This window comes from Eubalaena glacialis, chromosome Y, assembly GCF_028564815.1.
Source record: "Eubalaena glacialis isolate mEubGla1 chromosome Y, mEubGla1.1.hap2.+ XY, whole genome shotgun sequence".
NCBI classification, from domain to species: domain Eukaryota; kingdom Metazoa; phylum Chordata; class Mammalia; order Artiodactyla; family Balaenidae; genus Eubalaena; species Eubalaena glacialis.
This window is the reverse complement of record NC_083737.1, coordinates 583,636-599,502: the sequence shown is the minus strand read 5'-3', so window position 1 is coordinate 599,502 and position 15,867 is coordinate 583,636. Positions and strand designations below refer to the sequence as shown.

Here is a 15,867-nt window from a genome sequence, read left to right as displayed (position 1 = left end):
ATAAACTTGGCATTCTTATCATTAACACACTTCCACTCCAGAAAGCAAGCTCCAAGTTATGCTATGTTGCAGCTCGTAACTTTACCTCTATTTGAATCATCCATATGGCAGGACTGCTGGGCAAGAACGGGCCACCCCAGATGCCTCGGTGGTCTTCTGAGCCTTGTTTCACACGAGGTTTCTCCTCTATGGTGAGCAAAACCCTCTTCTTGGGGGAATGGCCATCAAGGGAAGGACAGACATCAGTAAGCAGGGGCAAAAATAAGTAGCCTGTCATGATGGATAGGCATGGAAATCTGAGTATCTCAACAGAATTGTTTGTACAGAGATTTCTCAGGGAACAGTGTCATATTTCCAAATGTGGTGATGATGATGGTGGTGATGGTGATAATGATGATAATGGTGATGATGATGGTGATGGTGGTGGTGATGATGGTGATGATAATGATGATGACGGTGATGATAGTGGTGATGATGATGGTGGTGATGGTGATAATGATGATAATGGTGATGATGATGGTGATGGTGGTGGTGATGATGGTGATGATAATGATGATGATGGTGATGATAGTGGTGATGATGATGGTGGTGATGGTGATGATAATGGTGATGGTGATGGTGATGGTGATGGTGATGGTGATGATGATGATGATGGTGATGGTGGTGGTGATGATGGTGATGGTGATGACGGTGATGGTGATGGTGATGGTGATGATGATGATGATGATGGTGATGGTGATGGTGATGGTGATGATGATGATGGTGATGGTGGTGATGATGGTGATGGTGGTGATGATGGTGATGGTGATGATGATGATAACGGTGATGGTGATGGCGATGGTGATGGTGATGGTGGTGGTGATGATGGTGATGGTGGTGGTGATGATGGTGATGGTGATGATGATGATGATGATGATGATGATGATGATGATGGTGATGGTGGTGATGGTGATAATGATGATAATGGTGATGATGATGGTGGTGGTGGTGATGATTCCCTCATGATTGGAATGGTCTTGGTATTTGCATTCTGAAGGGGTCTGCTCATCCGTTGGAAAGCAAGCTAATGATCCTGAGATGCCAGGATTCTTGCCATATTTGGGTTGTTATAACAGCACTTGGAAACCTGTCCAGCGGCTGGGGTGACATATCACTACAAGACATGCGTCCTCTTCAAAATCTCTCTCGCTATTGCAAGCCTTTGTCAATTTTGTTTCCAGTCCACAAAGTATAACAAACAGTATAAATTTCAAAAGAGTGCTATTCATTCCAGTAGTGTAGGCATTTAAAGACAGGAATAGAGGCATTTATTTAAGTCTAGAAAGTGCTGTCTCTCTCAATTATGCGTTATCAGAGAATTAAACAAGAGTTGATAAACGTACATCAGATGAACCGTTTATATGAACTCAATAGAGACACAATAAGTAATAGGTAAAATCACCTTTAACCTGAAAGCTTTATATGTGTTTGCATTTAGAATTTCTCAACTGTTTCAGTCTTTCTTTTAGAGAAGCTGTCAGTAATCTCCCAAGAATGTGATCCACCTGGTTTGTCCTCCAACAAGACCATCATTTGCATTGGAGGGAGAGAGGAAGAACAAAAACACTGTGATGCGTTTCACACATAAGAATTATTAATGCATTAGAATATTAAAGTGGGTTGAAAAAGGTGTAAACTGCAAACAGAATATGGAGAAAAGAGCTCTAAGTTGCTTAAGTGAATGAATTCCCATCATTTTTCTTGTCCCCAGCACCAGTATGATTAACAACATTTTCGCAAGGTGATGGATTACTGTGCAAAATTAATGTTTCTTGTTTCATTAAAAGGACCCTCTGTTTTGTGTTTTCACTTACAGACTTATAAAACTGTCACTTCTTTGGATATAACCAGAAATTAGCTATAAAATTTAAAAAGTCATCCGTGATAATTAGATACTGAATTGAGGGGAAACATGCATTTTTGTTCGCTGAAGGTTATTTGAGATCCTATGCACACCAGTAAGAACACACACTTCCCTAAAATGAAGATGGCGGTCACCAGACATTACTCGACTGTTTTCAGTGATGACGGCATATCTGCCTTATCTTTCAAAGTAAGAAGGTAATATGAAATACAAAATTATATATTTTGAGGTCACTCTAACAGAATGTTATTTTCTCAAGTTGGCAGGATATTAATCACTTGGAGACCGAAAAGCTTATTAAATGACGAAAGTTATAATTTAAAACAAAAGGATAAATAGCATGTGAATTAAGAGCTTTTCTTCCCTCTTGATGAGCCATTGTTTCTCAGATTCCCCTGAGGATAGATTTTTGCACTCTGGGGGATTAAAGAACCCCAATTCATCACCATTTTCTTTTCATGCGCAGCCTTGAGAATTTTCTAAATTCTTTTCTCAGAATTCCTTATTGTCCAACTTTTATATCTTACAGAGATGATGGAAAGAATGATAAAATGTAAACACACACACACACACAGACACACACACACACACACACTCCCAAAACCAAAACAAAAGGAAAGCGAGCAAACTTATAAGACACACTGAGTTCTTGGAAGTAGCTGTCACATACCTACAAGCCATGAACACCACTTGCAAATATTCCAAATGTGTCCCACCACTGTACAAAACAGCAATGGCAGCCAAGAATGAAGGTCAAGGGTGAAGCCCTGAGACCTCTGTTATTCCCAGACAACAAACTCTTCCTCCACGGCATCAAGGAGCTCAGCTGTTCGTGAAATATGCCTGCAAGGATCACAATACTACTCTGCTATTCTGCTAGACAAGTGGGATTTTGGGTGGACCTAAACAAAATCAACTTATAAGGGAAAAAAAATCTTCATCTAAGAAATTATGCTAATGTGTTAATCAATTCTCTCTAAAGATTTAAAAGATGATTCATGATTATAACACTTTCTTCACTTCAACAACTCTTTGCAACTATTTGCGTAAATGTCTGCCTCTCTCTCTCTCTCTCTCTCTCTCGTAGAAAATAATTCTTTTGTGGGCAGGAAGCATGTGTCACTTATGCTGGGTCCCCAGAATCTAAGCTACCTGAAAAACAACTGTGTGTGACAGATCCGTATTGGTTGGAAGAAGGATTGGGGTAGACAGATGCACAGCGGATGTCGTTGATGGACTGATATTTTTAATGGTTTTTTTCTATCACACCAGCAACCTTTCAATCGTCCACAATTGTGCCACTTCGTGATGCAGTGGTACCTCCAAGAGACAAGGAGAGAGTGAGACATGGAGGTCCGTTTCCCCCCAAAACTCCGTGACTGTCGATGATATTACAGCTGATATTTTCACTCTGTCTTCTCTCACTGTCAACATGCTGAGGAGCAGATCATTTAGTATAAATATTTGGGAACATGACAATTAGGGCTTGAGTTTCTGCTACGAAGACTTGGTTATCTCACTTCCCGACAGCTCACAACCTTCAGTTGTCTTATCTGTAAAAATAAAATAACACTCCTGACCTCAAAGAGTTGCTGTGAAGGTCAAATAGATATTTTATGTGAAACTACTTTCTCAGCACCAAGACAGCAAAAAATGCGATGAACGCTAAGTACCTTCTAACCTGTGGCTCAGTGATTCAGGAGAGTTTCTTACTTAGGATCCAGCCCCACCAATCGGAACTGGGGTCCTTCCGTAAGCCAAAGCATGATGGCAGGGAGACGGGAGAGGCAGCCCCCTCCTCTCCTTTTTATGCTCATCTGGAGCTCTTTGTTAGGGGTGCTGGCAAGGATCTCCACAGAGATCAACTCAGTAGCATGAGGGCAGCTGGTAGTGTAGCCTGATGTCCACCCAGATCAGCAAGAAGCAGGAAGACACCTCTAACCGTGATGACCTGCTCTCAGCCCGTCCTGCGGAACAAAGCATTTGAGCTTTGTTAGAGCTCTTACCAACAAGTTCCCAATGCCTGGCTGCTGGCTGGGCGGGCTGACGCTGCATCCCGTCCATGAGGAGCCACCGAGAGCCCCCAACAGACAGACCAAACTCCTGCAAGACTCTGCATTTACTCACGTTGGCTGTTCTACGTTGGAAGAGCCCAGCTTTTGAGGCTCAGCTCGTGTCATCTCCCCTAGGACACGTCCCCTATAGCAACAAGCCTGAGATCTCACACAAATAACTCTCCCTGAGCCCTCCCTTGTGGACTGCAGTGGTCTGTTTACAAGTCTTAGCCCCTACCAGACTATAAATCCCTCAGGAGTAGGGATTTTACCACCTCATCTTTGAAATTGCAGCAATCCATCGATATTAGCTGAAATAAGTGGAAGTGATTAAAGCGGCGTTTTTTGTGGGGTTTTTTTGTTTTTTAAGGGAGAAACAGACCCAGCATCTACAGTCTGAGATTTACATTAAAATGAGCCATAAACACTGCTTCCATAAATCTTTCCTTACTCATCGGCTATCACGGGTAACCACTTTTATCCAACCTTCTCCATCACCATCAGGGAAAATGCCTCCGCTCACTATTTTGAAACCATGTGCATAATCTTTTAAAGATATGGAGGGGACTCTAGGTCCTGGGGGATGTGGCAGCCTGGTCACTTGCTGAGTAAATGCAAAGTTGGTTAATATCTGAACTCACTGGCCCTCTTTGCCATCCTCTTAGACCTGCCAGGGGTACTGAGGTTAATGATGTCCCCTCACCCCACCTACTGTCCACCTACCAGACAACTATTTCAAGCTGGCTTTAACAGTACAGTCGTCCCTTGAGATCTGTGGGGGATTGGTTCCAGGACCCCTGTGGATACCAAATCCGCAGATGCTTCAAGTCCGTTATGTAATACGGACAGCCGGTACTATAATAGGAGTATAGCCGGTCCTCTGTATCCGCGGGTTCCTCACTGGAGGATTCAACCAACCGCGGATAGGCAGAACCAGAACACACGGAGCGCCGACTATACGTATTTTTTCACATAGGCAATGAAGGAGCATGATGTGCTTATGTCTTAGGATCAAGATTTGAAACTTTTTACTGAAATCATCAGGAGAGATAAACTAAATTCAAATAACAGAAGACATACCGACTCTTACGTGCTTCCTCATCTAGAAGGATTCTTTTTTTAATTTGTATAAACTCTCACTTTTTTTAAAAAAGGGAATGGTGGATTACAAAACAGAAACAGACTCACAGACGTAGAAAACAAAATTATGGTTACCAAAGGGGAAAGGAGGGGGAGGGAAAAATTAGGAGTTTGGGATTAACATGTACACACTACTATACAGTATATAAAATAGATCATCACCAAGGACCTGCCGTAGAGCACAGGGAACTCTACTCAATGTTCTATAATAACCTATATGGGAAAAGAATCTGAAAAAGAATGGATATATGTATAACTGATTCACTTGGCTGTACACCTGAAACTACACAACACTGTGTATCAACTATACTCCAATGTAAAACAAAAATTAAGTTAAAAAAATAAACAATAAAAAAACAAACAAAGGGGATAGTGGGGAAAGTCTGAGCTGAGAGTTGTGAACGCTGGGTTGTATCTTTACTTCTACTATCTATTATCTGTATGTGCTTGAATGAATCATTCCTATAAGCATCAAGCTGTCTAATCTGCAAAACAAAAGGGTTGAATTAGATGAATGTATCTGAAGGTAGGTGTCTGAGGTTGGGCTTCCTGGAAGCTGAGGCTGAAAGGGGTCTTTCTGTGAATGTGATGTAACGGGGGGGGGGGAGGGGGGGGGGGAAGCTCTCAGTGGAAGGGGAGGGAAGGATGCAGGAGGAGCCGAGTAGTGATGTGATCTCGGCTAGAGACCTGATAAGCCTGGCCCCGTGCAATGCTTTGGAGCATAAATTGCACCGCAGTTGATCCCAGCAGAGGGCTGGCCTCCTGTATCCCCCAGCGGTGAGCCAATGGCCACGATCTGTCCTCATCAGGGAAGGAGGGTACACTGCCCTGCTGGCAAGATAGTGCCCAGGGGCTAAAGGTTAGTCTCTCAGGGGTAGCAGCTGTAAGCTATTAGCTGCCGATCCAGGAGCCAGGGGGCTGGCGGGGTGAGGGACAGAAAGTCACCAACAGCGTCTCCTGGGAAGGAATAGGTGTCTATGACCCATTTCCAATATTCAGAGAATCCAAAACAAATTACACGTTCTCCTAAGACAGATGGTACAAAAATAACTAAAATGTCAAGAACGTCAGTTTTATCAGTCTACTGTGGTAATGTGGGCGACCTCACGCTGATCTGAAGTTTGAAGGAGTTATGGATATCTTTGATTAATGTGAAGAGGAAAAACTAGGTCATACTTAATAAAGGCCATATGTTGATAGACAACATACTTTCAAAATATGGAGTGCAGGGTGAGTGGAAATGTTGAAAGGTGGCTGGCTTCAGCACTCGAAAGGACTTGGAGCTCAGACACTGCACCCACAGTATGAGTTATGGGGTAATTTGACAAAGCATTCCAACAGGGCGTTTGCTATTTTCCCCAGTACTATTGTTCATATAAAAAATGTCTCTCAATAATACAGATACGCTTCACTGATCATTGTCTCAAGCCCAACCCTCAAAATCGTGTAAGAATCAGATTTCCGGAAGGCAATAGCAAGTCACACGTAGGAACTTCTCCATTTCTGAGTGAATACAAGCAGTGCCCACTGACACTTTGATAAGTTTCTTTACCTAGCCTGAAAGTTTTATGCCCATTTGCCGAAACATACCCAGGTAGGTTATACAGTGAAATCTGATCAATCTATTTCAAAAAAACATAAAAAAATGATAAGTTAGGAGGTTATTAAAGTGGGAATGCTTAAACCAACAACTTTAACTTTTAAATGTAGGTCTCCAAACATACATACATGTATGTATTTTATTAATATATTGAAATATATATAAATATATACTATACTCAATATATAAACATATATAGATATATAAATATAAATATATTTCTCCTCTAATAGTACAGTGCACAAAGAAATAAATAAGTCGGTATTTTCTAATGTGTTTTCTTAATGTTCTGTAATAGTCACAATAAGATACACTTGTAAATCACGGTTCAAGGAGAAATGCTGTATTAAAAACATGAAAATTTGCCATGAATAACCTAATGTTTAGTTTGGGTCAAATTCAGAAATTCTTAGAAACACAGCCAGAGATCCAGTGACCCAGACCAGGAAATATAAAGGTCAAACTTGAGGATGGCCTCTCTTCCCAGAGACTTTCTAGCATATCACTTCAATCTCACGGCAGGCCAAACGGACACACCACAGCTGAGTGTATTCACCACAAAATCCAAAATCGCTCCTCCAAAAATCTGCGAGCCTGGGGCAGATTTGTGGCTGCTAAAGGTTTCTGATGCGCTAATTGTTTGTTTACTTTTTCTGAGAGGAGAGGCTAGTCCTCTAAGCAGAATGAACTAATCACCAGCTTAGTTCTCTTTTGCCAAAACAAACAGCTTCCAATTACTGCTAGAAAAAAGCCTCTGATCTCTAATCAGCTACCTAAACGAGTCTATCAGCAGTAGTTTGGAGAGTGAATAATGTCCCATTAAGCTGGAATCTCTTAACACTAATAAAATTCTAGAGCCCTAGGACCAAGGCTGCCAGCAACCTGCTACTTATCTTCCAACAAGATTCCACCCACTTTTCCCCTCAGGTCCCAAAATCTGGCAAAGAAATAGACGCACTCTTCCTATTTTATTACACGTGGGCTACTCTTTTTCCTCAAGCCCCATTCTACTGAGCCTCCTTTGAGAAAACTCGGGCAGAGAAAGAGCAGGTTGCAGGTCTGCTAATATTTAGTGCAAGGACTCTATCGGTAAGGCTGAGACTCAGCTCCATCACTGCCATGACGAGCAGAACCTAGCGAGACAGGCAGGGTCTCCGCCCTGCAGGTCCCAACGAGCGCAGAAGAGGAGGCCACTCTCAAGTTAAATGAGAGTCACCCAAAAAGAGACAGAGCTTATTTCAGGCACATTGTCTCTGTTTTCCCTCTTCTTTAATCTTCTAGTGAGGTTGAGAAAACAAGTGCAGAGCAGGTTATTCCCAAGTGAGCACGTCAGCATTGTACCCTTGAACATGATGGACAGACTCTGAAGAACCACCAGGACAAGTGGGCTTAACCTACCTCTTCCAAGGGTTAAAAAACCCAAACCAGGGCCAGCTTCAGGGACAAATGACCAGTGCACGTGGCCCACGCTCAGCAGGGGCCCTGCACCTGAGGGGAAATGTGCCGAGATCGCCATACTGAAATCCTCCATGATCTTATCTTGGAGTTTGCGTTTCGTGTGTGCAGTCTGATGGGACACAGGAGCATGTTCTGGAGGCTCCGGCATGCATGCTGTTGCCTCTCACGACCCCTCTCCTCCCCAGGCAAGATTCTCGGCTGCCCACTCCCTGGCCCACCGGCACCCCAACCCTCCCAGCCTCCCCCTCCTCACCCCCAAATCACGGTCACACCCTACCCTCTGCAGGGACCTGAGCGTGACCACGAGGAGGGTCAGGGTGGCGCATGCGTGCGTTGACGTGTCCCAGAATTTAGTGGTAGCTGTCCCCGTCCCATGCTGGGACCATCATACTGTGTTCGGTGGATGGCCAGCCAAAGTCCAAGACTCCACGGGAACAAGCCTATTGGCCGTCCCTAATGCAGGCAGCTAATTGCATCTGGCAAGCAGATCTAGGTACACCTGGGGGCTGACCATCTGCTACGGGTTGAGCAGCAGGAGGGGGAGACCCCGGCTCAGGTTCCTGAGGACCCCGCTAGAACAAAGTGCGATGCGTTGGTCCAGCAGCTGGCAGAACCGGGCACTGGGCAAGTGCCGTGCCCGAGCAGGCGTGTGCGCTCGCCAGACCCTGGGTGCCCATGACGGTCTACACACGTCCTGCAAGATCCCCTTGTGGGGCACCCATTGGGCATACCCTACACAGGGCACTTTGGGGGTCCTCGCTTCCTCCTTCCCACCTTCCTGAGTCTGGTCCCCACTTTTCCCTCCAGGGACGGACCAGGAAATCAAAACTGTGCACTGCTGGTGATTCCACATACAAGTGAAATGCTCTGATGTTTGCGTGTAACGCTGGCACTGCACAAGAGAAAGATGAACAGTGAAATCCATGCGAATGACTTCATGTTTAAATTATGCTTTACCGAGAACAGCATTGGACAGCAAATTCCAAGAGAGAAGGGTCACAGAAGAAAGAACAAGTTTTATATTTTAGTTCCTTCGACAACACTTCTTGCTCTCTGAATAATGGACGGCATGTTTCCATTTGGCGCTGGGGCCTGAGAAAAAGGCAGCCAGTTCTGAAGTAAGTTAAACCACTAACCAATAAAATCCTAGAAATAAGAACAAATCCCAAACCTGTAGTTGTCCTTGCTGGGAACCCAGGTCCCCCGTCTATTAGCGTCTCAGCATCTCGGGTCCTTATCAGTTCTAGGAGGACACCAACGGTACCTTCTTTGTATGATGGTTGTGGGGATGAAATGAGACAGACTTGTAAGACCCCCAGAACAGTGACCCCTTTATTACCATCGCTTTCATTATCCCCAACAGGTTTTATGATCTCCACCTTGCTGGGCAGGTGTCCTACCGGGCACACGAGAGGCTGGAAGTTCAGGAAGATGATCTTCCCCAAGCTACATATCTGCCAAGTGGCAAAGCCTGACGCAGAGCCCATCTGCCCGGCTCCAGAGCCCACCTCCCTGCTCCTTACCCCACAGCTGCATTCACTGAGGAAAGGACGCCCTTCCCAACTGCCTCCGTTGCCAGGCTTTTAGCCACGTGCACGCATGATACGTGTGAACCTGAAATGGCAACGTGCCAAATGCCCTGCGCACGGCATCGTGGAGCCGGGTACTGATAACCTGTGAGATGCTAGCCGCTACTGCTTTCCACAAATGAGAGGCAGCCCTCAGTGGTGAAATCAATGATTCAGTTCAGAATCCGTCTCCCTTGCAGTATGAAATCCTAAGCTCCTTCAGGTCGGGGACCGTGGGCAGATCATTCAGGATACAGATGCTCCGGTATCCCCATCACCACCCCCACTTTCAGGCATCAGTATTGAGTCCCCTGTGCCGTCAGGCAAGGCTGACAGCCACATGACTGACAGGTGAAGCCAATCCAGCCCCACACATGTGGAGGCACGCGTGCGCCCCATCCACCTCCAGCCTTGAGCTGCAAGGCTGGGAGGCACTGGAGAGCGTGCAGAATTGGGGCGGAGATGTTTGGATCCCAGCCTCCTCTGCAGGCCTGCTAGCCCAGGTCACTGGCCCTGGCAGCCCCTTCAAAGGAGGCCGGGAACTGAGCAGGAGAAGCTGGGAACCGGCACCTGCTCCAGAAACAGCCCTCTGCTCCAGTTTATTTGCCCAAGTGGGTGGGGTGACCCTGAGAGAAGGGGCTCTTCCGAACCCTTCCACCAGCCCAGCCTCTCCCGCCCCTTAATACATCCCACGTGCAGCGTAATGAGCTGCCCGCAGGCTGATCCCTCCACATCCTTCCAATTATTTAAGAAGGGGGAGGGGCAGGGAAGCTTGACGCTTTATAAGGAGTGTGTGCTTCTGTCTTCTCAAATCTTAAGAACGCTTAATCCCTGCAATTTAGATAAATCAGATAGGCATTACCAGGTTAGGGTTAAACCTCCAAGAATGGCTTTGCAATTGATTGCAAAAACAGCAGTTATTAAGTCCTAACTGAGTAATTTGCAGCTTATTTCACCCAGCTAATTAAAATGTAATCAGGATTGTCTGGCAATGTGTATTCTGTCAGCAGTTTTTCTTCCGAAGAGAAATCATGCCAAGAGACCACAAGAAAAGCCTTTCACAGGAATTGGCTTGATCTAAACTGCTTCTTTAGCCGCTGAAACTGTAAAACAAATAAATTACAGCAACTGACAATTCAATTAAAATAAAGAAAGAAGAAAGAAAGGAAGGGAAAAAGAAAAAGAAGAGATACTCTTTCTCCCTGGGAACAGGCTGCCGTTTTGTTTTGTTTTCTGTTGTCGTTTACACAGTAGTGTGGCATCTCCTCAGCAGAGTGACTGTGAGCGCAGGGCCGGCGCTTTGGAAACCAGGTGGCTGGGGAGGGGCCCTCTCCAGGATGGCCGCGTAATTTCAGCGCACGACACCACACTCCCTTTTCCCTTTCCCTGAAGACCCACGAGGACAGCAGAGCGCGCCGAGCTCTCTGACACCCACCGGATGTCGCTTCTTTGAGAACATAGAGAAGCACGCACTCAGGCGCACGCAAACTTCGCCAGCTGGTTCACTCTCTGAAGATCCCAACTTTTACTTCTCCTTGTGCCATTCGGCGCGAGGTTTCCTGAGTTCTCACGCCAGAATGAACATCGCTTCAGACTTCGGAGATTCGTCCCCAACTCCACGGTCATTACGATGGCCTCCCGTCGCAGCTTAGTCCCCAGGGCCTCTGGGAAGGCCCATTTATCCCGCCCGAGTGGAAGAGGCGCCCAGTTTATTTCTCAAGGGCAGAGGGCTCGGCTTAGAACCCCACCCAGGAGCCCCGGTCTCCTTCTGGCCTCCGCAGTTTTCCCTGCGGCGAGAAGTCGGAACTTTGGAACAGGTGAGCAACTAAGGAGAGAGACGAAAAGGCGAGGGCAAGAACCACGGCAGACGAGAGGAATTCGGTTATCTGCGTGAATGGTTTCAGAGTGCGCGCACTCGGGTCAGCTGGGGAAGGCAGCTGTGAGACGCGCCTCGGTCGGGGCCGGGAGCGGTTCCCATGCGCCAGTTCCCTCAGCCAGTGTCCCTGAGCAAGTCCCGCAGGGGTCCTCCCCTCTGTGGCGCCCTCCCTCCCCCCCGCCCCAGGATCCCGGCCATCCACAGCACCAAGCGTGCCGTTCTCTGAACCTTCTACACACCCAACACCCACACTCCCACAAGCTCTCCTATCCTCAAGCCGACAGAACCTACGAGGGCTGGGGGAGATACTGGCCCCCGGGAGTCCGCTCAGAGCATCCAAACACGGCGCCTCCAAGTCCCGGATCCCCTGCATCCCTTCCCTTACTCTCCACGCCATTCGTTGGCGAGACCTAGAAGCTCTGGGGCTCCGAATCGGGGTGCGCACAGCTACCATCACCACCGCCGCCCCGGGCCCCAACACAAACGCGCTGGAACGCACGACTTGGCCCAAGTGCCCCGCCCGGGGCTCGAAGGGTGGGCCGCGAGCTCTCGGCCCGCCGAGTGCGAAAGCAAAGCTCGAAAGAGACAAAAGTGTCCGCCCGCGGGCACCTGCGGGGCCGGGGCTCGTCGCGCGGGTCCCCGGGCGCAGCGGTGCGCGCCTCCCGGCCTCGCTCGCTGTGCCCGCCGCGCCCGCCGCGCCGAGGGCCCGGAGCGCCCCGGAGTTTGCGGGGCTCGCCACCAGCCCGCAGTCCCGCGCCGAAGTCCCGGGCAACTGACAAACCCACACTCCCACCCTTGGAAGCCACAAAACTGCTCTCCCTTCCCAAAGAAACCGCCTTTCGTTTCCCCCTCGGAAGAAGGGAGTCAGGTAAAGATGCCGCAGGCTTCTTTTCCCTTTCGGGAGCAGGGAGGGGGCTGGAAAAGAGGGTTCGCGCACCCAGATTGTAAAATCCGCGCGGAGGGAAAGCCGGATCTGCCGGTTGAGCGGGGCGAGAAGTTTGGGCGGCGAGGCTGGGAGGCGCGCGCCCCGTGCGCACCCGCCGCGGCCCGCAGCGCCGGGGAGGACCCGGGCGGGCGGCGGTTCGTACCTGGAAGTGCTGGAAGAAGGCGGAGATGCGCGTGATCTGCAGGCTGAGGCACCTGGAGGCGCAACGGGCGCGCTGGACGCTCCCGGCCGACAGCGACTCGTCCAGCCGCCGGGCGGCCGTCGCGCCGGAGCCGGCCGCCAGGCATCCCCCGGAGGCCGCCAGCCAGAGGCAGAGGGTCAGGGGCGCCCCGGGCACCATGGCTGCGGGTCGGGGGCGCGGGCGCCGGGCGCTGGCCGAGGCTCCCAGCTCCGCGCCGGGGCCGCACTGCCGGGAACCTCACGGCCGCCGCAACTCCGCTGGAAAGTTCAATCATTCAACTCCGGCCCCGCGCCCTCCCTGCCAAGGCCCTCCCCGCTCTGCCTCCAGGGGTGGGGTGAGGGTGACAGGCGGCCGCGCCATTGGCTGGAAGGGAAGTGAGTGACGGGGGGCGGGCGGAGGGCCGTGGGCAGGTCTGAGGGGCAGCGAGCCGGGAGCTCCACTGCAGGGGGATGCCGGCCGAGCGCCGCCGTGCGCCCCTCTCCAGGTGGTCCGCTCCCGCGCAGGTTCCCCCACGGTCCGCTTGCGCTCCTTCCTGCCCCACCTCCCCCTCGCCATCCAGGTGAACGTCAGGTGCGAGCAAGCGCGGGCCTGGATGTGAGGCGCTGCCTCGGGCAGCAGGGCCTCGGGACCCACAAGGCATGGGAACAGGCTAAGGAAGGACGGAGCGCCCCTACGTTGTGGGCTTTCTCCCCGGTTCCTACCCCGGGCTCAGCTCCGCTCACGCTTTCGCTTATCTGAATTTCCCTTTCCCCGAGGAGTGGAAAAGAGCTAAGTGACAGAACTGTGATGGGTGTAACAAGGCGAGACAGCGGCCAGGCAGGGACGTTTGACTGACACGTCCCTCCTCCTCCCTCCCTCGTTCCTTCTTTCTTTCCTTCATTCCCTTCCTCTCTTCCTTCCTTCTTCCCTCTCTTCTTCCTCCCTCCATTCAGACCTTCCTCCAATCCTTTCCTTCCCTCCTTCCTATTATCCCGCGGAAACCGATGTGAGCGGGCAGCCAGGAACATTTGTGACATAGACCCACACCCCTAATTTCCTCAGGTGTGTGTTGTTCTGGTAAGCACTACCCGCCCAGTGACTTATTCAGGACAAACCTTTCCTACACTCTTCTCCCTGCTTGGCCCCAAGTCTTTTGATTTGGCCTTTTTAGCAGCAAAATTACTGCCCCGTCCCCTCTCTTCCAATGCTCTTTCACCACACGCGTTCTCCATCCCCAGCCAGGGCCCCACCAGAGGAAGAGACCGCAGCAGCATCTATGCTACAGCACCCCTAACAAAGCTCTGTCCTGCCCTGAGCTCCACTGGGAAGTGACTGTGCTCCAGCCCCCTGCCGGTAGGAGAGCCTACAGAGGGCTGGGACGTGAGGAAGGCTGTGCTCCAAACTTGGGGGTATTTATGTAGCGCAACAGAGTCCGAAAGACTCACGCACACTCATTCGGATGCGGGACAACTGACTGATACTCCCGTGAACTGACACTGCCACATTCTCATATAGAACTGCACTCGCACCTTCCAAAACGCAGTATCTCCCTAAATACACCACTAAGCGTAGCTGGAGTGTCTAGATGCACGCAACCTGCTCAAAGATACCACGCAAGGCTGGAGTCTTCTTCCCATGGAGCCCATGGCTTTTTCCAACCTCCAATCCTATCCCCCTAAAATTCTGCAGATTTTCCACTCTGAGATTTTGAGATCGTCCTGTTCAATGGTAACGACAACCATCTGCAGTCATCCTATTATACCCATGTTTCTTTTACATCATCTTACATGCATATTTCTTCATGTAGTTTAAATCAGCAAAAGGCCAATACAATTAATTGCTTAGCGTGCTTCCCAATGAGTTTTAAAAACCAGAGTTGTTTTGTTCAAAAGGTTCTGTAGGCAGAGCTGGCCTGATGGGTGTGTGACCTCAGAAGGATCCACACCTTGTTTAATGTTCTTCTGTCACAGCCTTGATGTTAATTTTCAACACCGTCCTCCGAATTTTCATTTCGCCCTGGGTCCCACGAATTACATAGCCGGCGGCACCGGTAGCTTTTAGCATGACAATGCTACACGTGAGCCGGAAACATAAAAAATTTAGACATGAGCTCACATGAACTCATAAGTTTGTTTAAAAGATGCTCAGAACTGTGGATGGAAATCTTTTTAAAGAATGTTAAACATACTCAGTATTGACTAAGAGCAAAGAAGCTAACCGTGGTGACCCCAAGCAGGAAGGTGCATTGAGCCTTAGGTCAACTAACGGAGGAGAGACATCTAAATACAGGGATTGTCTTCTGAATGTTATCACTTTCATTCAGGAATTACTAAAAACATTTCCAAAAGCTGCAGTGGATCCTTCCCACAGTGTTTGAGTTTTAAAGTTAAGCAAATACCTGGTCTTGATGAAGGCAAGGGTATTATGCATGCCTATATTTTCTTACGGTATCTTTGATTTATAACTCTACATGTTATATCATGAAATTTATGTTCTAGAAAGTGAAATCACAAGGACAAACATGCTGAGCTTTTAAAACAGCTTTTAAGTGTTCAAAGGGCTCACTGTATTTTTTAAAAAAGCGACGTGTGTTCTGCTTATATGGGTTACATAACATATTCATTTCCATGAATAAATGCATTTTATGATAAACCGCAAAAGAACATCTAGTGAGTTGCACAGAAAGCTTAGGATTAAACATATAGGGCTGCTTTATTATGCATATGTTAAAATAATACTTGCGGTTATATTGCTTTCTTCTTTTAGAATTATCACAGACATCTTCTGTGATTATGCTGGCTTTTTTCATGTTATTTATTTTCACTGCAGTTTAAAGCAACTTTGAAAAGGAAAGCATTTTGGTAAAGTCGGAATAACAGTCAAAATCTACTATTTTATTCTGCTCACATATGCGCAATCTATTACACAGCTCACCCTTTGAATTGGCACAGAAACTCCCTAACTTTTGACATGACTGGGTAAGCCATACCCTACGTTCCTGAAGACCAACCACATGAGAGGGGAACCAGAAGTAGGTATGGAAGGAATGACAGGTAAATGGATGGGTGGGACTCGTCCAGGTGCCTTAGTAAGAAAGTGCTTAGTATGTCTTTCCTCAAAGCCAAGTTGGACCTCATGGTCTGAATTTGGAGAGGAAATGAA

The 15,867-nt window shown here is 48.3% G+C and overlaps 1 protein-coding gene across 1 annotated transcript in view; it reads right to left on the bottom strand.

Moving 5' to 3' along the window:
- Nucleotides 1-13,012, bottom strand: part of LOC133082900 (anosmin-1) — a 186,880-nt gene extending 173,868 nt beyond the window's left edge. The window contains exon 1 of the mRNA XM_061179570.1: nucleotides 12,688-13,012. Within this exon, the coding sequence (XP_061035553.1) occupies nucleotides 12,688-12,885 (198 nt within the window). The 5' untranslated portion in view covers nucleotides 12,886-13,012. The remainder of the gene's footprint in view (nucleotides 1-12,687) is intronic.
- Nucleotides 13,013-15,867: the final 2,855 nt, after the last annotated feature.